Raw genomic sequence first — 24,921 nt, 5'->3', positions numbered from 1 at the left:
GGCTCAGATCTAGAGTAGGAGTTAAGCAGAGAACAGATGGTATCTGTGATTGGAGGAGCAGGACTGTCCAAAAGTGACACTGAGGGCTGACTTCAACTGTCTAGATGATGAGCTAATTAAGGACTAAGGGATCTCCCAGCGGGAGGGTTGCCCCAAACTCAGCATTCCATGGTATCTGGAGTTTCCTCCTCTAGACTGAGGGGCTACAACTTCCTGTGGCCCAAGGTCTTCAGGGTCTGGGAAGCGGGTATTCCCAGCTAAAAGCTATAAAAAGCTGGCATCTAAATCTATATAGTTTGAGAAGTTAATGTGTTCCATCACTGAGAAGAATGCTCTCACACTTGCTTATAGAAAAAGGAAAGTAATGTAGGGTGTGAAGATATGGTTTCTCTACGTTATATAGACACCATGATGTGTCCAGTAGAGAGCCCTGGCCACGGACATACTTCTCTGTGGAGTGCTGGAGTATGGGGAACCTAGACCGTCTCTTGCTAATATTGGCCTTATAAGTTCTTTCCTTCCCTAGTGAAGCCTCACTCCATGCTTTGTGATACTGAGAAACTTGTCTTAAATTCTGGTACATGCTAGGTGGTAACTGAGACAGCATCCCTGGCATGACAGTATCACCACCTCTCCTTTGTCCTCAGGTGCACATCCATCCCATATATTAGGAAGCCATTTAAAAAAAAAAAGATCCACTTCTCCATCCCTTAGCCAAAAGTAAAATAATAATAATATATTTTTTAAAATCCCATGCATGTAACCCCTGAACACTGCTTTACATGTATTATGTCATTTAATCTTAACAGCAATCCTATACTGTAGGTACCACTGTTTATTGGCCCCATTTTAAATTTTGCTATTTTTCTAGGTTCTCTGATATTTGGGTATTCCATTTTACACCTAATGTTTATTCTTTTTTCCTAAAGACGATTCCGCAAATTGTGTAAACCTCAGCCCCGAGAAAACCTGGGCTTGTCCCCGTCCTGCCTGAGGTACCTGACTGACCTCTAGAACACGAGCAGCCTCTGGGCTCTGCAGTCACCACCACCCCCTTCCTCTCTTCCATTCCTTCTGATTACTCCCCAGCATCCACCGACAGACGCGGGGAGCACAGGCAGCAGAGCAGGTTAATAACCCAAATATCAGAAGGCTCTCCACGAGTAACACCACACTGTATTTCTTCAAAGAAGCTGGGTGTTTTCCAGAGTTCCACAACCTGATTTCCACTAAGGCTTTGAGACAAATGTAGAAGAGGACAGTTTTATTGTTTACTAGGCAGGTGTGTGCTGGTTTTTATAAATGGAATGGTTTTTACTGTATAATACATCACTGAGAATTGTTCAATTTATCCTGATGGTCAAAAGCCTTGAAAGGCATTTATGGTTTTGAAGGTTTCCTGAGAACCTGCATCATCAACACAGGCATCTGAAATAAAATAAAAAGCTATATGTTAATAATATTTGGAAAATATTTATTTATTTCGGGTGGCTGTCCATGCATTTTAAGATTCAGTTTTTGGGGAGAGAAAATGGTGAAGAATGGAATGCAAGGGTAAAAATTCGTATAAAATATTCTTAGAGAGGATACTTCATATCTTATACTTTGCACAGCACGTCCATTCGGGTAGATACAAATGATGAAACTTGTTCATCCAGTAAAAAAAGGTACATGCGAAAACTTCAAGGGAAACAAATCGACAATGTTCCAAACATGCCCCAAATGTTATCTGAGAGAACTTTATCCATTAAAGCTACCAGTAAATACTTGCAATCTCCACTTACTAGAAGGATAGAAAGGGCCAAGGGAAAAAGTTATAAGTACTGGGTTTAGAGAATATAAAACGTTGCTAAAAATTCATTTGAACCTCACTATCATACTACAATGGGACATTGCCCAATACGTCAAACCACATTTTAACGATGCCCTTTCACGTACTTTAGTAAGGAAAGCATCTGGGATGATGCCTAAGCTAGTCTCACCCTCTAAAAATGTTTGCTGTAAAGTAGCAGTTCTCAACCTTGGCTGTGTACTTGGATCACCCGGGAAGATTTAAAAGACACTGAGGCTTGGGCCCTACTGCTCATATACTCTGATTTGATTGGTCTGGGTGGGTCTGGACAGAAGCCCCCCAAGGTGATTCTATATGCTACAAAAATTGAGAACTATTTCTCTAAGTTTCTCTACCTCAGCACTATCAACATTTTGGGCCAGATAATTCTTCACTGCGAGGGGCTGTCCTGTGAGCATGGTTAGCAGCATCCTTGACTTCTACCCACTAGATAACGCTAGCCCTCACTCCCATTCCCCTTCTTCAGTTGGGACAACAAAAAAAGGCCTCTAGACATTGCCAAATGTTGGGGGGAAGAGGTAGAGGCAGGGTGGAAATCGCCCCCAGTTGAGAACCACAGCTGTAAAGAGTATTATAGTAAACTGACTTGATTATCTGGGGCTGGTAGAAAACAATTCCTGACAAATAAAAGCAAAGCAAAAGAGAACCTCACCAAGGGGGAAAAGTGGCGAGGGTGGTGGTGGTGATGTGATGAATTGGGAGATTGGGATTGACATGTATACACTAATATGTATAAAATGGATAACTAAGGGCTTCCCTGGTGGCGCAGTGGTTGAGAGACCGCCTGCCGATGCAGGGGACACGGGTTTGTGCCCCGGTCTGGGAAGATCCCTCATGCCACGGAGCGGCTGGGCGCGTGAGCCATGGCCGCTGAGCCTGCGCGTCCGGAGCCTGTGCTCCGCAACGGGAGAGGCCGCAACAGTGAGAGGCCCGCGTACCACAAAAAAAAAAAAAAAAAGGATAACTAAGAAGAACCTGCTGTATAAAAAAAGAAATAAAAAATAATAAAAATAAAAATAAATAAAAAAAGAAAATATTAAAAAAAAAAAGAACCTCATTTGAGCCTTTAGTAAGCAGGACCCGGTGGGTACCAGCGAACAGGGCACTGATCGACAAAGCACAGAATGCAATTGAGTACCCCCAAACGCTTAGAGATATGGGGAAATGCTGAGAATGTCATAAATTCAGTAAAACTTCAAAATATTCATTTAAAAATTAGCACAACTGCAGGGATTTACAGATTAGAAGTGGATTTGACTACATCTGTCGTATCTGATCTCATTCCATTTTGTAAGGCTTTTGTATTACCAGAAAAAAAAAATCTGCTAAAGTCTTGTCAACAGGCAACTATTTTTAGACAAGTTCATTTTCTTTGGTGGCTCTGAAATACTGATTTCCCCTACAGGGGAAGGTTTACAAGGAAGAACAGTCAACCAAAGAGGCTTGAAGTTACTGATGTTACAACAGAAAGGGAAAATTAACCCACCTAATTGTACTCTGAGCACTAGAGCTTCCTACATTTTATTTGCAAATGCAATTACACCAGGCCCATAACACTTTCAGGTATGATTTTAAAACACATGCAGGTCTTCAGACAAGTAGGCAAATTTGGCTGTTTATTTCTTTCTATTTATATGGGCCAATACTTTTCAAAAGCTGAATCTTGAGTGCAAAAATCAAATGCATCTCTAATTCCGTGAAGGACAGCATTTTCATTTTTCCTAGTTCCTTAATCTCAGGTTGATTTTCCTGTAGATCAGAAAGCAATTTGAAGACTGGTGGGTTAAAAACATATGAGCTTTCTCAAAAATAATGTTTTTCTCAAAACATTTAAAAGAAATCTAGCGGGCTTCCCTGGTGGTGCAGTGGTTGAGAGTCCGCCTGCTGATGCAGGGGACACGGGTTTGTGCCCCGGTCCGGGAAGATCCCACATGCCGCGGAGCGGCTGGGCCCGTGAGCCATGGCCGCTGAGCCTGCGCATCCGGAGCCTGTGCTCTGCAACGGGAGAGGCCACAACAGTGAGAGGCCCGCGTACCGCAAATAAAAAAAAAAAGTGGCATAGTCTACCAAAAAAAAAACAAATCTAGCCAAAAAGAAAGTCCCTAGGGAATGAGGGGATAGTTACTTGTTAGTTCTATCCACTTTTTTCTTCCACAAATGCTGACACAATGAGAGACTCACTTGTTCACTGCTGTTTTCTTTAAGAACAAAGAATTTGAGATGGGGATTTGGTAGAAGAGTAGAAGACCACAAATAAGGGAAATTATGGCATTGTAGAAAGTGGAAGAGACGAACAAGATCTTCAGTGACTTCCTCATTTTCACTTCTTTACTTTTTTCCTACACAATAGAAGAGAAAACCAAGAAGCAATAAAGAAAGAACAGGAAACATTTTTTTTTTTTTTTGCAGTACGCGGGCCTCTCACTGTTGTGGCCTCTCCTGTTGTGGAGCACAGGCCCAGCGGCCATGGCTCACAGGCCCAGCCGCACCGCGGCACGTGGGATCTTCCCAGACCGGGGCACGAACCCGTGTCCCCTGCATCAGCAGGCAGACTCTCAACCACTGCGCCACCAGGGAAGCCCAGGAAACTTTTTTTACTGAAGATAACAGCTGAATTAAATATAAAAACAATTTATACAGTTATCCTACCCGTCCATTTTAAAAACTAACAGAACAAGTCATCAAAATTTTTAATAAATATAAAAATTTAAAATGTAATAACTTTTAGAACATAGCCAGTTAAATGAAAGAAACAAAGAGAAAAATAAGATGAGGGGTGGGGAGTGAGGGATTGTAGAAGGATGAGAGAGAGAAGGAGACAGAGATGGAGAGAGAAACTATTACCATCTAGAGGGAAATGCCTGAATTTTGAAGTATTCAGGATACTGCTGTGAAAACTAAACTGCAGTTTCACAACTGCTGAGGTACTGAGTGCTATGGTCTGAATGTCTGTGGCCCCCCCCCATTCTTTTGTTGATATCCTAATGCCCCATATGATGGTATTAAGAGATGGGGCTTTGGGGGGGTGATAAGGTCATGAGGGCAGAGCCCTCATAAATGGATTAGTACTCTTATAAAAGAGGCCTGAGAAAGCTCCAGAGCCCTTCCAACCATGTGAGCACACAGGAAGTCAGAAGAGGGCCCGCACCCGACCATGAGGGCACCCTGATCTTGGGCTTTCAGCCTTTAAAAACCATGTGAAATAAATTTCCATTGTTTATAAACCACCTAGTTTATGGTACAGATATTCCTTAACTTACGATGGCGTTACATCCTGATAAATCACCCTCGTAAACCGAAAAATCGAAAATGCATTGAATACATCTACTGAACATCATAGCTTAGCCTAGCTTACCCTAAATGTGCTCACAACACTTGCATTAGCCTACAGTTGGCAAAATCATCTAACACAAAGCCTATTTTATAATAAAGTGTTGAATATCTCATGTAATTGATTGAATACTGTACTGAAAGTGAAAAACATAATGGTTTTTCATTGTTCACCCTCATGATCGTGTGGCTGACTGGGAGTTGCGGCTCGCCGCCCCTGCCCAGCATCATGAGAGAGAATCCTACTGCATATCTCTAGCCTGGGAAACGAGCAAAACTCAAAATTCAAAGTACAGTTTCTTCTGAATATGTATCAGTTTTGCACGATCATAAAGTCAAAAAATCATAAGCTGAACCATCGTAAGTTGGGGACTGTCTATATTATGTTATAGCAGCCTGAACAGACTACAACACTGGACACTGTGTTAAGATGCTCTAGAAGGAAATATTCTGAGTTAAAGAAGTCAGAAATGATATTCAAAACATTTAAGAACTGATACATTGAGGGTACTGCCTCTGGTCAAATGAAATGAAGCTGCAGGTGTGGGAAAGGATGCTGGGTGTAAATACCCTAAGGCTACTTGGTACTGAGTGCAGGGCTCAACATTCCAGCTTTGGATTTAGGGAAGCAGGACGTAGGTAGTGATTAGGAAATCAGAGGGAAAGATGATGATACTAGAGAGAGGAGATAGAGGAGCTGGCAGAGTCAAAGTAAGTATGGTTACAATGCAGACTGTGGTAGCCAAGATGCCCCCAAGATCACCACCTCCTGGCATTCATACTTTTGTGTAGACCCCTCCCACAACGAATTAGTGTTGGCCTGTGTAACCAACAGTATATGGCACTTTTGTGTAGACCCCTCCCACAATGAATTAGTGTTGGCCTGTGTAACCAACAGTATATGGCAGAGGGACTTCCCTGGTGGCACAGTGGTTAAGAATCCGCCTGCCAATGCAGGGGACACGGGTCGATCCCTGGTCTGGGAGGACCCCACATGCTGCGGAGCAGCTAGGCCCATGTGCCACAACTGCACCCTAGAGCCCACGCGCCTCAACTACTGAAGCCCACATGCTCTAGGGCCCACATGCCGCAACTATTGAGCCCGCAAGCTGCAACTACTGAAGCCCACGTGCCTAGAGCCCGTGCTCCACAACAAGAGAAGCCACCGCAGTGAGAAGCCCGTGCACCACAAAAGAGAGTAGCCCCCACTCGCCACAACTAGAGAAAGCCTGCGAGCAGCAACCAAGACCCAATACAGCCCCCCCAAAAAAAAAAAAAAAGTATATGGCAGAAATTGTGGTATCTCACTTTCGGTATCAGTTTACAAAAGACTGCAGCTTCCATCTTGGGTTCTCCTGGGCTCTCTCTCTTAGGTCACTTACACCAAGGGAAGCCAGGTAGCAAACAGGCTGTGGAGAAGCCCATGTGGAAAGGAACTGAAGCCTCCGGACAAGAGCCACATGAGTAAGCTTGTACGTCACACTTCCAGCCCGTCTTTAAAGACTAGCTGACAACTTGACTGCAGCCTCACAAGAAAACCAACCAGCATTCTGGACGCTCAGAAGCTGTATGAGATAATAAACATTTATTGTTTTAAGCTACTAACTAATTTGTTATGTAGCAAGAGATAACTAACATACAGCATTAGAGAAAGTAAAAACAAATAAACATAAAAACATACTACAAATACACTAAACTCAAGGAACTGCTTTTCTATCCAGGGCAGGGTAAGAAATGTAAAGGAAGTTGATGGGGCCAGAATTTTGCTGGTTTCTGTTATGTCCTGGGCAAAAAAGAAGGTAATTTATGCAAAGTGCATGATAGTTAATCCTCTCTACCATGAAAGCAATTGGAAAAATACACTTATATACCAAGCTGAGTATACGCCAAGTAACAACAAATAAGAGAGAGGCTATCGTTGTTACAGTGTCCACCAAATGTCCATCATTTTCCATACGTTATCTTTAATCCTCATAAAAAGGCCCATAAGCTATAGCATAAGGAATTATCATGGAGCCAGTTTGGCTTCAAAGACTGGGCTCTTTCCACTGTACTACACTTCCTTGCAAAAAAAAAAAAAAAAAAAAAGAATCAGTAGAGGTTTGGCTGTAGTTGAGGAAAAAGAGAATCTGAGTAAAAGGCCAATTAAAGCAGCAAGTCAGGTAACTTGTCAGCCACAGAAAGACCAAGCTCAGGGTGAAGCACGGGCAACTAATAGGAAGTGAGATCAGAATCTGCTGAATTCCCAACAGCTTGCTGCCCATGAATCCTGTTCTCTTTCAGATGAACTTCTTTTTTTCCCTGCAATAAGGTCAGCCCCCTCCCTGGACTCTGGGATCAGCTCTGGCTCAGGGCATGAAGACTACCAAGAACCCAGGTGCTCACTGGCATAGTACTGAGCTGGTCTCACAGCTGACCTTCTCTGACCTTGGCATTGCAGTTCCATGATGGCTGGCCTTGTCGCTGAGTTCCTTTCTTGACTTATTCCTTGGATATACATAACTTAGAGGTAAAAAGCTTTACTGAAAACAAGAAGACTGGCTTTCTGCCTTATTATATTCCATTTCCAGTACTGAAGATAAGAGGAAATGTACTAGGAAGGTTTTGTTTATTTTTATTTATTTTTCATAAATTTTTAAAATTAGAAAATACATGGACAAAGTTAAAAATTCAAACAATACAATATGAAGGTTCAGCAAAAAAGTTAAGTCTCCTTTCCCAGCTTCTCCTCTCCAGAATAACGACTGCTGTACGTTATCTATGGAAGATAATTATTTTTTACACATATGAAAAGCTGGATTTTACTGTGCCACTCAGGTTGAAGGGCCTAGGTACTTGAATTCATTAGTTATAAAAATGAGGATTAGTTATTTATTTTGGTTTGAGCTGGAAAGCTGCCAACTGTCACATCAAACAAAGCACCCTCTCCTTTTCTTACATACGTCTTCTACTACATGTAAGCTTTTCCTCTAAATGCTTTTGAACACTCTGCGTTGCCACATGCTATAAAGGAGCTTTGAAAAACATGAATAATCATGCTTTTATAGATGGTTGTCACACACGAAATGACTTTAAGATGAACTCACGGGCTTCCCTGGTGGCGCAGTGGTTGAGAGTCCGCCTACTGATGCAAGGGACACGGGTTTGTGCCCCAGTCCAGGAAGGTCCCACATGCCGCGGGGCGGCTGGGCCCATGAGCCATGGCCGCTGAGCCTGTGCGTCCGGAGCCTGTGCTCCTCAACGGGAGAGGCCACAACAGTGAGAGGCCCGCGTACCGCAAAAAAAAAGATGAACTCACATGTATTTCCTATAAAGTTGTCTTAAGATTTCATTTGTTGTGCTCGTATGACAAATCTCCTGCAGAGCATTTCATACTCTCTCAGTCCCAGCCACTGGTACGGGGACCAGCTCAGACAGAAGCAGCCTTTGAAACAGGAGGGAAGGGGGCAGGGCACAATCTTTGAAAGAATGACATAGCCATAGGACATGACAAAAATTGGTTAGAACCAACTACGTCCAAGATGGCAGAAGATTCAACTTCCAGTAGACCTTGAGCCTCATTATATACTCATGTAATACATTAGCTAAATGACACACCACCAGTGCCATGACAGTTCTGAGGCTAGCCGTAAAAGGACAAAAAGTGGGTGGTGGCCCATTTTCTGGAAATCTCTACCCCTCTCCCGAAATACTTGGAATAATCCTCCCACTCATTAGCCTATGAAATTACCCAGCCCATAAAAAACTAACCACGTCATATTTCGGGGCTCTCTCGCCTTCTGAGATGGCCCATGCTCTGTCTGTGCCGTGCGTGTCTCTCTAAATAAATCCACTTCTTACCTATCACTTTGTCTCTCACTGAATTCTTTCCGTGACAAGACATCAAAAACCTCAAATTCACTGGGAACACCTTGGCCTGAACCCTTCCCTGGTTCACCCTTCACTTGCTCCCTTCCCTGGAGCTTCCCTGATGCCAACGTGTGGGATGTCCCCAGAACCCACTCAGCACTCAGGCATACGTAAACCAGAAGTACGGGGAAACTAATGTCTGTGGAGCTACCCTTGACAAACGAGGGGATGAGACTTGCTGCTAAATGCTTCCCCCTTCACCTCCTGGCGATGGTTCTGGGATGCTACTCACAAACTCCCTTAGTCAGATTAAGCAGAAGTCACCCTCGGGGGAGGCCAGCTCCATTCTGTGTCCTCATGGCAGCTTCCCCTTGTTTCTCTTTTCCCTCCTTCCTGGTTCACTCCCAAGGTCCCTCACTCCTGTTCCTTCAGCTGCATTCCTAGATTAACTGTCTGCACTCAAGCCTTTTGTTTCAGCCTCTGCTTCTGGTAAACTCAAGCTGAGATAATGTTGCTCAAGATCCAAAGTACAAGGTACCCTGTGAAAAAGTCTCCATCAACTTTAGTATTAGAAGTTGTCTCCAATGAAAAACTGTTTCATTTTGTCTGTTCTTTATGGTTAGTGCGTTTGTTTCCTTCCTCCGTTTTGGCTTTGATTTTCTGTTTTTATTTTAACATTATTATTGTATGTATAGCAAATTGGACTTTCAGGAAGCAAGTAGGATATAAATAACAAACGTGTAATTTGTGTTACCTCCTTGAATGAGAAGGACTGAGATCAGAGGAATGGAAGGCCCTGGCTCAGGTAAGGAAGAAGCCAGCTAAGGTGTCATTTTGAAGCACCTCTTACAGAACAGATTTATAGAGACAGTAGTCCAGATTAGCAATAAATTCAAAGGGAGAAGACCTCTGATTTGACTGTCCTTCCCCATTTCTTAGACTCTCAGCACCTAGCCAGAACCTGGCACACAGTAAACATTTGTGTTGAATGAACAGTGTTTGTCCTAGTGATTTCTACATAGCTGATTTACAGTTCCCTTGGACTGATTACAGAACTACAAGAGCACATTCAGGTGCCTCTTTATATACTGCAGAAACCTCATCAAACCAGCATCAGAAATAGCCTAAGCCACACAGCCTTGGGACAAGGACATGAGTAAAGAAAGAAACACAAAGAGAATTCCTCTGGGCAATAGCAGGTGGCTTAAAAACAATGCCTTTCAGGAGGCAATTTACCAGATGAGACTGGAATATCTAGTAGCTCTTGAAGATTGAATTTCTTGCAAAATGACATTCTTGCAAAATGACATTAAACAGCAGTCCAGCTGCCTATGATTACAGATCTTCCGAGTCTGAAAGTCAGCCAGAGGATGCCTTTGGCTTACATCTCACCACTACAAATGGACAGTCACAGTACATTAGAAATTCTGGCACTTCAAAAACTATCCGATTTTTCCCTACAGACTGAAGGTCTTACCATTAACTTGGATCTCATTAAGAGTTATTACATGCATTCCAACAAGATCTAAGGAAACTTGGTTACAAAATTCCCATAGTACAGAAAGGAAGAGATACAGATGGCAGCGGCATCCTGTCTCTGGCTGGCCGATGCAGTCTAAATTGTGACCACCTGGTACAATTATTTTCTTTGAAGTGTACACATTTTCTCCAGGCCTTGTAATCAAATACTACTTTAGAGCAGGTAGTAACATTACTTCCCTCCTGGCAAACAATGATAACTTGATTAGAAAGGTAAAACACAGCTCTAGTCAAATGTTTTAATCACCAGAGGCAGCACGTCCTTATTCTAAACCTCAGTATTAGCCAGCAGTTTCCAGTATTCTCGGCAAAGTTCTTTACAATTTAAAATTTTATTTGCACACTGCAAAACTTGGATCAATTTATTCTCAGAGTGCATATGAGGCCTTCTACTAAAAAGGTAACTTGAAGTTGGAAAATGTGATTTTTAAAAAAATAACTCCCCATCATATCACTTTTACAAAATTCAGTCTGAATTATCATTTCTTCTTTCTGTGGCGGGAGAGATCTCATAAGAAAGCAGGTGATGCTGATAAGCATATTAATATAAGCTAATTGATGTAAACTAAAATTAGTTGGACAGCGGCACTTAGAATGTAGAAGGTGATGTTACAGCAGAGGTTAAGAATAGGTTTGTATAGATGGCCAACAGGCACATGAGAAGACGCTCAACACCACTAATTATCAGAGAAATGCAAATCAAAACTACAGTGAGGTACCACTTCACATCAGTCAGAATGGCCATCACTGAAAGTCTACAAATAATAAATGCTGGAGAGGGTATGAAGAAAAGGGAGCCCTCTTACACTGTTGCTGGGAATGTAAATTGGTACAGTCACTATGGAAAACAGTATGGAGGTTCCTCAAAAAAATAAAAATAGAGTTGCCATATGATCCAGCAATCCCACTCCTGCACATATATCCAGAGAAAACTAACTTGAAAAGGTACATGCACCCCAACGTTCATAGCAGCACTATTTATAATAGCCAAGACACAGAAGCAACCTAAACGTCCATTGACAGATGAATGGATAAAGAAGACGTGGTGTATATATATATACAATGGAATACTACTCAGCCGTAAAAAAAGAATGAAATAATGCCATTTGCAGCAACTTGGATGGATCTAGAGATGATCATACTAAGTGAGTAAATCAGACAAAGACAAATATCGTATGATATCACTTATATGTGGAATCTAAAATATGATACAAATGAACTTATCTACAAAACAGAAGCAGACTCACAGACATAGAAAACAAACTTATGGTTACCAAAGGAGAAGGACGGGAGAGGGATAAGTTAGGAGTTTGCGATTAGCAGATACAAAGTACTATATATAAAATAGATAAACAATAAGGTCCTACTGTATAGCACAGGGAAGTATATTCAATATCTTATAATAAACCACAGTGGAAAGGAATATAAAAAAGAATATATATAAAAAACAATCATTTTGCTATACAGCAGAAATTAATACAACATTGTAAATCAACTACGCTTCAATTTAAAAAAATTAAAAAAAAAGAATAGGTCTGTATAAGGCGCTGGCACATCACCAGTTACTGAGCAAAGAAGAAAAAAAGCATCACTCATAATAAACCTGCCTTTAAACATGCAACTGACATTCAAGACAAACAGCTCAAAAGATTTACGGGTTCTCTTATGATTTTCTGATTTATTTAAGAATTCTTTCTCAATCCCAAACCTAACTCTTTCCTCCTCTACCCATTCACTGTCCTCTGAACACACACTCTGTAGCACTAATTCCACTGCACTCTAGTTACGTTTCTACCACTGTCACTCTGTCCTCCCACTCCCACACAGATGTGTACACACACCTGGAGTGAAGGGCCACGCAGTCACCTGGGCATTCCCAGTGGCAGGCACCATGCCTGGCTCCTAGGCACTCGGTCAATGTTTACAGAGTAAATAACTGAATGAACCAATGAGCGTTAAATGAACTGAGCACAAAATCACACACATTGTTAAAGCTGGGAAAGACTTCAGAAAATATCTAATCCAATGTCCTTTTTTTTTTTTTTTTTTTTTTTTTTTTTATGCGTTACGCGGGCCTCTCACTGTTGTGGCCTCTCCCGTTGCGGAGGACAGGCTCCGGACGCGCAGGCTCAGCGGCCATGGCTCACGGGCCCAGCCGCTCCGCGGCATGTGGGATCCTCCCAGACCGGGGCACAAACCCGTGTCCCCTGCATCGGCAGGCGGACTCTCAACCACTGCGCCACCAGGGAAGCCCCCCAATGTCCTTTTTTACAGTCGATGAAACCAAGCAAAGAGAGGCACAATGTCTCGCCACAGACATAGAAACCAACCCCAGGGCTGGTGAATCACATATTTGGGTACTTTCAAACAGCCATGGTGGATAGTTTTCTAGTTTGTAGATGTCAAAGTCACTCTGTTTAGTTGCTACTCCCCCCCACTTTATCTTTTGACTTTTTAAATCTATGATATAAAGGGGGAAGTATAAGAATTATAACTGAAACTCAAATCAAGTTTGGTTAAAAAGATTGGTATTACTGGCCAGAAAGAAGTTATCAGTTTATAAGTGGATTTTAACTACCTCTTTTAGTCCTCTGCTCCCACTGTTATACGACTAATAATTGGCTGCATTACAGAAGTCTTCATTATGTTTTTGTTAATCATACCACCATTCTCATCTTTTCACAGATAAGAAACAGACCTCCAAATTCAGGGATTCTATATGGTGACAAGAAATGAAACACAAATAAACAAGAGGGGCCATGCTGAAAATGTTAAAAGGTTATGGGAACAATAACTGTGGCATATCCATTCAGTAAGATACTATGCAGTCATTACGAATTACTTTTGAGTAACTTGTAAGAGCATTGAGAAATATGATTATATTTTAGTGTTAAATGAGAAAAAAGGTATAAAATTGGGCACAAATTATTAAAACCCAGCAGAGAAAAATGACTAGAAGTAAATATACTAAAAGATGGTGGTTATGTTTTGGTGGTGGAATTAGAGATTATCTTTTCCTTTTCTATTTTTCCATATTTTAAAAATGTTCTAAAACATATTTATATTACTCTCATAATGGAAAAATAAAAGATTTAACTTTTTACAGAAATTCAGAAGTTGGTGTCAGAGGTTACACAACCAATATTAAATTTCCCTTTACGACGTGTTTCTTAAGTTTCCCTGTTTTTCTCTTCCTTCCAAATCCTGACAGAAAGCCTTGGTGAGAACATCTTTTGAGCCCAGAAATGAGGTTCTGATTAAAGATATAAATTAAGGAAACCTAAAGCCACCTCTTCGCTTAGGACCTGTTTGAGAAACAGACTGAGAAATTCACTCTATTTGTTAGAGTGAAAAACTTTCTGCAAAGGCCTTTTACTGAATTTTTTATATTCTTAGAAAACCTGAAAGGGCCCTAAATAATTTACAGTCTCTTTCCTGGGTTTGGTTTCTCGATGTGTGTTCAATTTTTTTCTCCATGACAGTAAATGGTTTTCCTTTTGAGATCACTGATTACTCAGACACTAATGGCTCAATTAACTCAGAGATGTAACTTTTGGGTACCGTCTATATTAAGAAGAATAAAATAAGCTCAGTAGGAGGGAACCCTCCAGCTACTTCCTAAATTGCTTACAGCACATTCGCCACCCTTTCAAAAAGCCATTTCTCCAAAAAGTACATTTCAGTACTTGGTGTCTCTTCATGGCAAGTAGCTTTGCTTGGGCTCAGCTCTCACGCATTTCTAATGTCAGGCTGCATCAGGCAATCACCAAGCAAAGGCTAACAAATCAATGCTACTCCTCCTTCCTCACCACCTCTGGGAAAATCCTACATGATTGCCTGACACCTGTCAATGGATCTGCAGGCCCCCAGCTTTAAATGATGCCCAAATGAACACAATATAAACAGCTGGCTGAGTTTTCTCCCTCATCTGCACTGTCTGGTCCGCTTTCTACTCGTAAGTGTTCTTTCTACATGGTAGAAACATGTGCTCATTGGAAAGTTGTCTGGGTTTCTAGTGAACTGTAAGAACAAATAAAACCTTTGCTGGTCTTAGGTTTAACTCTGAGAGGAGATCAAAGAAGCAACTTAGGCAACTGTCCCGAGGCTAGAAGCAAGATACCACCGCTGGACTGTCCACCCTCTTACAGGCATAGCCAGCTCTTCCCAAAGGAACAGAGCTACTTCTGTTCCCCATGCCTTAGGGTTCTTGATTGTGCAACAGAGAGTATCATTCTCAAATAAATGGGCCTACTCTCCTCACAATTCCCTCAAACACAAGGCATTACAAATCACACTACTTTAACAAGGGAATGTGTAGATTATTTATGCCCGAACTTAAGAAAAAATTATAAACGATTTGAGATTGCTTAGAGAAATATGAATAATGTACAAGCATAAAAATAAATAATGCGAGAAAAGATTCCCTCTCGGGCTATTTCAACCCTTCAGCTTTTGCCCACTATGACAAATAATAAATATTTAGGTTCATGACGCTCTCTGAGACAGTGTGAAATGCTATTTTGATCTCTTCAAGTCATGCAACTGTTTTCCTTGGAAATTTCTCTCTACTAAACCCAATCTATTGAAATGTGTATGAACTTGTGCTCCCATTCAAATAAAAACATTAATGGATCAAATGCAAACCATATCTTCTCATGCTAGATTTTGCTTAGCATTATTAAGTGCTAATAAAAATATCTAGGCAGGGCTTCCCTGGTGGTGCAGTGGTTGGGAGTCTGCCTGCCGATGCGGGGGACACGGGTTCATGCCCCGGTCTGGGAGGATCCCACATGCCGCAGAGCGACTGGGCCCGTGAGCCATAGCCGCTGAGCCTGCGCTCCGCAACGGGAGAGGCCACAACAGTGAGAGGCCTGCGTACCGCAAAAAAAAAAATCTAAGCAATCTTAACAAGAATCCATGAACGATGGCTCAGAACGTCTCCTTCCAAAATCTACTTTTGCTTCACTCATACAGTCTCAGTGCCCTTCCCACGAACAGAAGTATGACTGGGCAAATTCATGTGCAGATGCCAGCATAGCTAAGCGGTGGTCTTCTTTTAGTCAGATATTATAAACAAATTACATGGGCTGTCTGGGGAGAGAGGAGAAAAGCAACAGAGAAAGCAGAAGATTCAAGAAGAAGTTAAGTGCAACCTTGCAGAAACTATGGCTGCCTGAGTTTTCCACTGTCAAGATACCAGAATCATAGTTTTAGAAATGGAAGACATCAATGAGATCCTGTTCATACGTTCGATTTATAGGGAAATAGGCTTTAGAGAGGTTTGGTGACTCATTCAAGGTCATATATTTGGTTGGCAGCAGAGCTAGGAATAGAATCTGGGTCTTTTGGCTCCAAGACCTCTTTCAATTATACTACAAAACATCTTTATTCCTATTAACAGTCAAACTTAAAAATAAACCATTTGGATGAAAATCTTTATAAACTGGTTTATACAATCCCTATTTTTATATACAGAGTATAATTAACGTTATTGAACTGTATCTCTGTGAATGAAGGCCACCATTATGGAGATCAATGATGTCAACTCTGTAATACAGGGTCTGTGAGTGCTGATTTGACTTAGAGTGTAGTGTGCAATGCTGGGGATATGATGACTACTTTTTATGGATTTCTATGGACTTGCTCTTTGCTCTTATATCTTGCTGCTCTGTCTGCTCTAAGTATAAGTATCATCACCTTCCCTCACCTTCTAATTCTAATTCTACACCCACGTTTTCTAAAGTCTGTTCCCTAGAGTCACATGAAATGCAGACAAATATATATATTCATTGCAGCATTACTCATAGTAGCAAAAACAAAACCAAAGGGCTTCCCTGGTGGCACAGTGGTTGAGAGTCCGCCTGCCGATGCAGGGGATGCGGGTTTGTGCCCTGGTCCGGGAAGATCCCACATGCCGTGGAGTGGCTGGGCCCATGAGCCATGGCCACTGAGCCTGCGCGTCTGGAGCCTGTGCTCCGCAATGGGAGAGGCCACAACAGTGAGAGGCCCGCGTACCGCAAAAAAAAAAAAAAAGCTTAGAGTGAGGGAAATATACCCAAAATGTTTACAATGGTAGGATTATAGATAATTATTAGTCTCTTATTATACCCTTCTACTTATTTCTATTTATTTCTGCAATAAAAGTGTAACACTCAAATTCAGAAAAATAATTTTTAAAAAGAAAATGTCATATTGGAAAATATAACCTAACTGGTCAGAACTATATAAAATAATAATATATAAATCCTAGGTGAGAAACTATAGCGTCTGTGGCATGGTATGGTTGCATGTGGCTTTAGCTTTCTCCCCATTTTTTGCTGGATTTCAAGTATGTCAGGTTGCTGGAGAGTTGAACTGTGAATGAGTAAAGCATTAAGATATATATGTATTTAAAGGGGGCGAGAGGATACTGAGAGAGAAAGAGAAAGGAGGGAGAAAAGGTCCTGAGCCAATGCTTTCAGACAAGCATCTAGGTATTTTTTTTTCATTAACTGCTTTTAGACGTTTAGAAGCCACAGATGGTGGTAACTGTCATTAAGTCACTCAGGCTGATTTATCAGTGGTTGAGCATTAAAGACAAATTAACCTCTCAAGAGACCAGGATATTGTCTAATTAACAATGAACTACTTCCTAAAACTGGGAGAGCTGAATTAAGAATGCAAGGAAGTAAAACTGGGAAAGCATGGAAAGAAGCTAAGCAGTTTAAAGCAAATGAGTGACTTAGTGTAAGATGTTTGTATCTGAAGGTGTTAGATATTATTACCAATTTTCTGTCCTGATTCCTTTGTATCATGATGAAATTCTTTTCTGTTAGATAGTAGTAACTTTTGATATTTTCTCCTCTTTTTTGGAATAAAATCGTTCATATGTTCATATATGGGTAGTGGAGGAGAAGGCAGTGTTTTGATTTCACAACTTACAGTGACATTCATGTGTCACCTCATGCAGGAATGACCAAGGGCAAACGGAGCCTGGAGCGGGTGATTTAAAGGTAGTTGTTGCCTGACTTCTCAGAGCTTCTGAAGATATTTTTAAGAATTTGCCGCTGTCTCCCCAAACACCGCATGTCAAGAAAAAACTCAACAAGCATTTTAAACTGGTCTCAGTGGTAGACAAGATCCAAATCTGTTCTCATTCAGCACTAGTGGCATTTGCAATATGAAGGACTAAGGACTTCCCCAAATATAATATATTTTACTATCATAATAACCCTGTGAGGTTTTATTAGCCCAACTTTATACATGAAGAAACAGAGGATCTAGGCATTAATCATACCAGTATTAAGCTAGAGGAAAGGCTGGGAATTTAGATCCTCTAACTCTCAATCCTGTAGTTATTTCCACTATTTCATGCTGTAGAGTTTATTGATAGATTAATTCCACGCCAAAGTATTTGTTCCTAAGGGTCACGTACGAATGTCCCTCTGCAGATTAGATTAATCATTGCTCAACAACAGTGCAGGTGAGTGGAAAATTATTCCTGAGGAAGGAAAAGTTGAGTGGTGGGAGGTTGCAGCTGACGTTGATTCCCGTCTTGGTGTCCCCTTAGGTCCCTTCATCACATGGACTGCATCTCTCTTCTCCTCACAAACCCATGTTCATTGTTTGTCCCTCAGGGTTTAGGCAAATGCCTCCCCTAAAGAATTCCATTGAAAACTTGAGCCACTTTCATTATTCCTTTACGCCACATCCCCTCAGCTTAACTTAAAATGCTTGTGCATATTACACAGCATACTTATTTCAAAATCCTCAGGAATTTTTCTTCAGAAGTCATATATCTATGTTTCAGCGCCCAGCTAGACTTTATTAAGGAAGGTCTCTGTTTTCCTTTTCTATACTCATACCCCTTTCTTCCAACTGCCTAGCATATTGCTATGCATTCAACAAATGACTACTGAGTGAATGAGAACCTGCATTAATATGGTGAAAGCCCAGCTGGATTAGCAATGAGGAGGCTGGAGTCCCAGCTCTACAACTAAGTAACTGTGTTACTTCAGGCAAATCTGTGGGTCTCAGTTTTCTCATTATAAAATGGTTATGGGTAATCCTAATATTTATATGGAACCATAAAAGATCCAGAATTGCCAAAGCAATCCTGAGGGAAAGAAAAACAAAGGAGGAGGCATAACCTTCCCAGATTTCAGACAATATTACAAAGCTACAATAATCAAAACACTGTGGTATTGGCACAAAAACAGACATATGAATCAATGGAACAGAATAGAGAGCCCAGAAATAAACCCACACACCTATGGTCAATTAATCTTTGACAAAGGAGGCAAGAATATACAATGGGGAGAAGACGGTCTCTTCAGCAAGTGGTATTGGGGAAGTTGGACAGCCACATGTAAATCAATGAAGTTAGAACACTCCCTCACACCCTACACAAAAAATAAACTCAAAATGGCTTAAAAACTTAAACATAAGACATGACACCATAAAACTCCTAGGAGAGAGCATAGGCAAAACATTCTCTGACATAAATCATACCAACGTTTCCTTAGGTCAGTCTCCCAAGGCAATAGAAGTAAAAGCAAAAATAAACAAATGGAACCTAATCAAACTTATAAGCTTTTGCACAGTAAAGGAAACCATAAACAAAATGAAAAGACAACCTACGGACTGGGAGAAAATATTTGCAAATGATGCAACCAATAAGGGCTTAATTTCCAAACTATACAAACAGCTCACACAGTTCAATAACAACAAAAACGACCCAATCGAAAAATGGGCAGAAGACCTAAATAGAGGTTTCTCCAAAGAAGACATACAGATGGCTAACGGGTACATGAAAAGATGCTCATCATCACTAATTATTAGAGAAATGTAAATCAAAACTACAATGAGGAAACAGAGGCTCACACCAGTAAGAATGGCTATCATTAAAAAATCTACAAATAATAAATGCTGGAGAGGGGGTGAAGAAAAAGGAACCCTCCTACAGTGTTGGTAGGAATGTAAATTGGTGCAGCCACTGTGAAAAACAGTATGGAAGTTCCTCAAAAAACTAAAAATAGAGTTGTCATATGATCCAGCAATCCCACTCCTGGGCATATACCCAGACAAAACTATAATTTGAAAAGATACAAGCACCCCTACATTCATAGCAGCACTATTTACAATAGCCAAGACATGGAAGCAACCTAAATGTCCACTGACAGATGAATGGATAAAGAAGATGTGGTACATATATACAGTGGAATACTACTCAGCCATAAAAAAGAACGAAATAATGCCATTTGCAGCAATATGGATGGACCTAGAGATTATCATACTAAGTGAAGTAAGTCAGAAAGAGAAAGACAAATACCATATATCACTTATATGTGGAATCTAAACAACAATATAAATGAACATATCTATGAAACAGACACAGATTCATAGGCATAAGGAACAGACTTGTGGTTGACAAGGGGGAAGTGGGGTGGGGGAGGGAAGGATTGGGAATTTGGGGTTAGCAGATGCAAACTACTATACATAGGATGGATAAACAACAGGGTCCTACTGTATAGCACTGGGAACTATATTCAATATCCTGTGATAAACCATAATGGAAAAGAATATGAAAAAGAATATATATATATATATATATATATATATATATATAAAACTGAATCACTTTACTATACAGCAGAAATTAACACAACACTGTAAATCAACTATACTTCAATAAAATTTAAAAAGTGATTATGGGTACAGGAAGTAGATGGACTATTTGACTTCTATGATCTCTGAGATGCTATGAAAATTTAAATATTATTTTGATTGGGCTGATCATAGCCTTACTTTACTCCACTGGGGATGAGAGAGGAGATGAATGAGAATTCCAAAGAGAAGAATGTTAAACACAAGACAAATACAGAGACCAAATAAATAAATACCCAACAGGCAGAAGAGAGCCATTGTATCTGGAAAACATAATAAAGCAAAGGAGAATCAGAGAGAGTAGAAATGTCCTGGGTGAGGCTAGAAATGGGTATCTATCATGTGGATGTAAAGAGGTTAAAAGGCTGAATGAAAATGTGGACAGCTTAATAACTAGAAAAACTGCATCAGTGGTTAGGCATGTGCAGCGTTTTTTTAAAAATCTGCTCTTCGGTTTGCTATTCAAGCTTGAAATCAAATGTTAAGAACGTCAGCATTGAGACTGTTTAAGATCATGTGAAAGAAAATGAGATGTAAAGTAACAACTTCCTGTAGAAATAAAAACAGAAGCTCCTGGTATTAAAAAGGAAATTAATACCTCCAATGTTTAACCATTAGAAACCTATTTTCCCATACTTTTTTCTCCATTTCTGGCGGGGTGTGGGGGGGGCGGGCAGGGGTGGTATGACAATTTTAATCAAGATATTTTTCCTGAATAAGTTTAATTTTATTAAAGATTTTAATAATTCCAAGTAATACTGCACTGGTTTCATTAAAATTAGGTTTTAGCCAACAAACCACGTAATAGATAAAATGGTGTTGTAAGGAGGTCTATCCAGGCCTTCATTAATAAGCTCCTTTGGATAATATGAACTTATGGAAGGCAGTGAACCAAAGTGTCCAGTGTGGTGTTAGGGGCTAGGATTCATCTGAGAAGCTTAAGGAAAAGAAAGCCAAGTTCAGCTTGAAACTTCAGGAAAAAAATGGTACCTCTTTAGAAAAGAAGAACTCTGAAATTAAAAAATAACACTTGAAGCAACTAACAGTTCTTGGATTATTGGATGTAAAAGTTTTCAGCTGGTATCCAAAATTGAAGTGACACTTTAAAAGATTAAATCAACAGGAGCACATGGTTGATAAAAGGCCAGAACAATTCCATTTAAAAAAGAACCAAAATTTTAAAGGGATTTGATATTTAAGAGCCATTTTTAGAAATCTCCTGATGAAATCTTTGATACTAAAACTGCAGAGAAGAAACTTACTGTTAATCCATGTTATATAACTTTGAATCCAGTCTGCCCTTCATCTTCTACCAAAGAAAAGGACCTAGTTTAACCAAAATCTAAAAAGAAATTTTTTCAGGGAAAAAACATTGTGTGTGTGTGTGTGTGTGTTTGTGTGTGTGTGTCTATTAAAGACCAACATACCTGCTTCATCATAGGACACAGTCAATTTTTCTAGCATTTCTCGGTCAATTGATAGAATCTGCTGTTCGAGGATGGTCTGGTAAGACAAAACACTATTTTCTTTGTCTTTCTCGTAGTCTTGAAGATGCTGTTTAAGGGCCTCTGGGAGTCGAGATTTTACATATTCAGCTGCCGTCTGCAGATAAAACAAGTAGAGAACCCCATGAGTATTTCTCATCTTAGGCTTTTCACTTCCCCTCAGGTGCTGTAGTGAGAACTCAAAGTACTGTGGAACTAACCCTTTAGACAATCTCATCCTTGTCACTGTTGTCGTTTGTAGACTCTACTGTACCAAGTAAGGTTGATCTTCAAATACACAGAATTACAGACCTCTAAGAGTTTTCTATCAGGTTTAAAGGTACAAAAGATGATGGATTGGCATTCATGGAGTTGAACTCAAGAGTTTCAGCTATTCCACTGAACCCAGAAGGCCCTGTGATAGTAATTTTACTGGATATAAATCTGACTCGCCCTAATCTAGAATGTATAAGCTAGTAACTCATCTCAGCAGTAAGCCGTCCTATGCTGTGGCATCCAAACCTCTGCTTTGCTTTGTTGTTCTCTGCTGGTTAATGCTTATGCAGGAACTCTTGTGAAGTAAACAAAATGGAAAGCCCTCTGCTAGGGCTGATAACGGAATAATAGGAGAAACAGAAAACGAAGAGACCTAAAACAAAGATGCCTCAACCTGAAAAGAACTGTTCACACCACTTAAATATCTTGGCCTTTATATATTTTATTCTTAACTTTTTTTCCCCTGCTTCTACATTATCTGCACAGTGTACTCCCAACTAGTAACATCTGAAATTACACACACTGACTTTCAACCGGGTAAGCAAGCTTCCCTTGGAGGTAGGAAGGAAGACATCTGTACTTTGAAAAAGACCTTCCCAAAGATTCTGATACATTCTTCTGGTGGACTGGGGCCATAGCACACTCTTTTCCCTTCCAGTTAAGAATCACAGTTAAAGTTAAGTAGAACTTTAAGGGAGAAATTAAGTAATACAGCAGCATGTATGACTCAGGAGAATTGAAATTCTTATAACATATCTCTTGAGAATGCCAAGAGTTTTGGCATCTTCTTACAGTTGCAGTCCTCCATCATATGTATAGGGTCTAAGGTTGATAAATAAATGAAGGCATACATATATTGTTTAAAATTATACTCACAATCACTAGAAAACTAAAATAAAAGAAACTGTTAAACAGGATTGTCTCTGGGGTATGGGCCCAGAATAAGGTGAAGACACATCTACATAGTTTAATATTTTTTTTAAAATTCCTGTAATTAAAAAAAATTATCTTTAAAATATGTTCTTCTGGTAAAGAACCTTCGTAGTTTTCCTTCTAAATGTTAGCACAGTTTAGGATGAAAAGAAACTTGCCAGAACAATGACAACTGACTTCTCAGGAAAAACTCACTGGGAAGTGGTGGAAAAAGTTATATTTCAGTCTTCAGAGTAGCCAAATATAGCACACAACACTTCATTTCCAGACTTATATTTGGATCCCCTAAGTCGGTTGCTGATGAAATTACAACTTTAAAATATCACCAAACACTGTTCATTTTCTCTGCCAGCCAGCTAGTGCAGAACAAATAAAATTATTCCATAGAATGTAAATGGACTCAGCACATTAGCACAACATATTTAATTCTAGAGTTTCATAACAGTTCTCCTGACAATGGAGAATGAAGAGACATCCTGCAGAATAACTCTTTTAAAATTCACACTACCTTGCTATTCAGTGTAACACGTGTCTTTAATTTTTTTCCTTGGAAAGATCTATGAGGTACAGGAAATAATTCCATAATGCACGTTTAACAAATATTGGTGTATTCAGTATAACTGAAAGCATACCACACGTTTCCTTCCTATTGTGTCCACTGATTTACTCTTTTAATTCAAATCATGGTGGAGGTCTTGGAACCGGGCCTATATTTTTTACTGTAGTGGAGTTAAATTTTGGCATTTCATTTCTAAAACAGTACAACTTCATGTATAGTCAGCCCTCTGTATCTGTGGGTTCCACATCTGTGGATTCAACCAGCTGCAGACAGAAAATATTTGGAAAGAAACCCTGCCCCACCAGCCCAGGTAGGTGCCCTCAGCCAGCACCAGAGCTCCTCCAACGTGGCCCTCAGCCTTGCCCATCCCATCGGGCACCCTTGGCAGGCACCGGCATCCCCCCAAAGCGGCTCCCACCCCAGGGGTCAGCCCTGCACACCAGAGCACCTGCAACAGTTGTAGACAGTCCTTACAGCCAGCTGTACTGGGGGCCAGTCCTGCACACCAGTGTGGCCTCAGTAAGAGGATCATTTTCTTACACCATATACAAAAATAAACTCAAAATGGATTAAAGACTTTAAGGCCTGAAACCGTAAAACTCCTAGAAGAAAACACAGTCAGTATGCTCTTTGACACTGATCTCAGCAATATTTTTTTGGCCCTGCCTCCTCAGGCAAAGGAAACAAAAGCAAAAATAAACAAATGGAACTACATCAAACTAAAAAGCCTTTGCACATCAAAACAAAAAGGCAACCTAATGAACAGGAGAAGCTATTTGCAAATGGTGTATCTGATAAGGGGTTATTATCCAAAGCATATAAAGAAGTCATACAATTAAATTTTAAAAATCCATTTAAAAAATGGGCAGAGGGGCTTCCCTGGTGGCGCAGCGGTTGAGAATCCGCCTGCCGATGCAGGGAACACGGGTTCGTGCCCCGGTCCGGGAAGATCCCACATGCCGCGGAGCGACTGGGCCCGTGAGCCATGGTCGCTGAGCCTGCGCGTCTGGAGCCTGTGCTCTGCAACGGGAGAGGCCACAACAGTGAGAGGCCCGCATACCGCAAAAAAAAAAAAGATATGGGCGGAAAACCTGAATACACATTTCTCAAAAGAAGACATACAGATGCCCAACTGACACATGAAAAGATGCTCAATGTCATTAATCATCAGGGAAATGCAAATCAAAATCACAATGAGATATCACCTCACACCTGTCAGAATAGCTGTCATCAAAAAGACCACAAATAACAAGTGTTGGTAAGGGTGTGGAGAAAAGGGAACTCTTGTGCACTGTTGGTGGGAATGTAAATTGGTGCAGCCACTATGGAAAACAGTATGAAGGTTCCTCAAAAAATTAAAAATACAACTACCAAACGATCTAGCAATTCTACTTCTGGGTATGTACCCAAGGGAAAAAACCCCACTAATTCAAAAAGATATATACACCCCTATG

The 24,921-nt window shown here is 40.5% G+C and overlaps 1 protein-coding gene across 1 annotated transcript in view; it reads right to left on the bottom strand.

Annotated features, from left to right (window-relative positions):
* PPM1L (protein phosphatase, Mg2+/Mn2+ dependent 1L) overlaps positions 1-24,921 on the bottom strand; it is a 340,516-nt gene that overhangs the window by 117,050 nt on the left and 198,545 nt on the right. Inside the window, exon 2 of the mRNA XM_032629822.1 lies at positions 21,643-21,817. Coding sequence (XP_032485713.1) covers positions 21,643-21,817 — 175 coding nt within the window. The remainder of the gene's footprint in view (positions 1-21,642; positions 21,818-24,921) is intronic.

Source organism: Phocoena sinus, chromosome 4 (assembly GCF_008692025.1).
Source record: "Phocoena sinus isolate mPhoSin1 chromosome 4, mPhoSin1.pri, whole genome shotgun sequence".
Classification (NCBI taxonomy): Eukaryota; Metazoa; Chordata; class Mammalia; order Artiodactyla; family Phocoenidae; genus Phocoena; species Phocoena sinus.
Note: the sequence above shows the minus strand (reverse complement) of the source record. Positions and strands in the feature narration are given on the sequence as shown.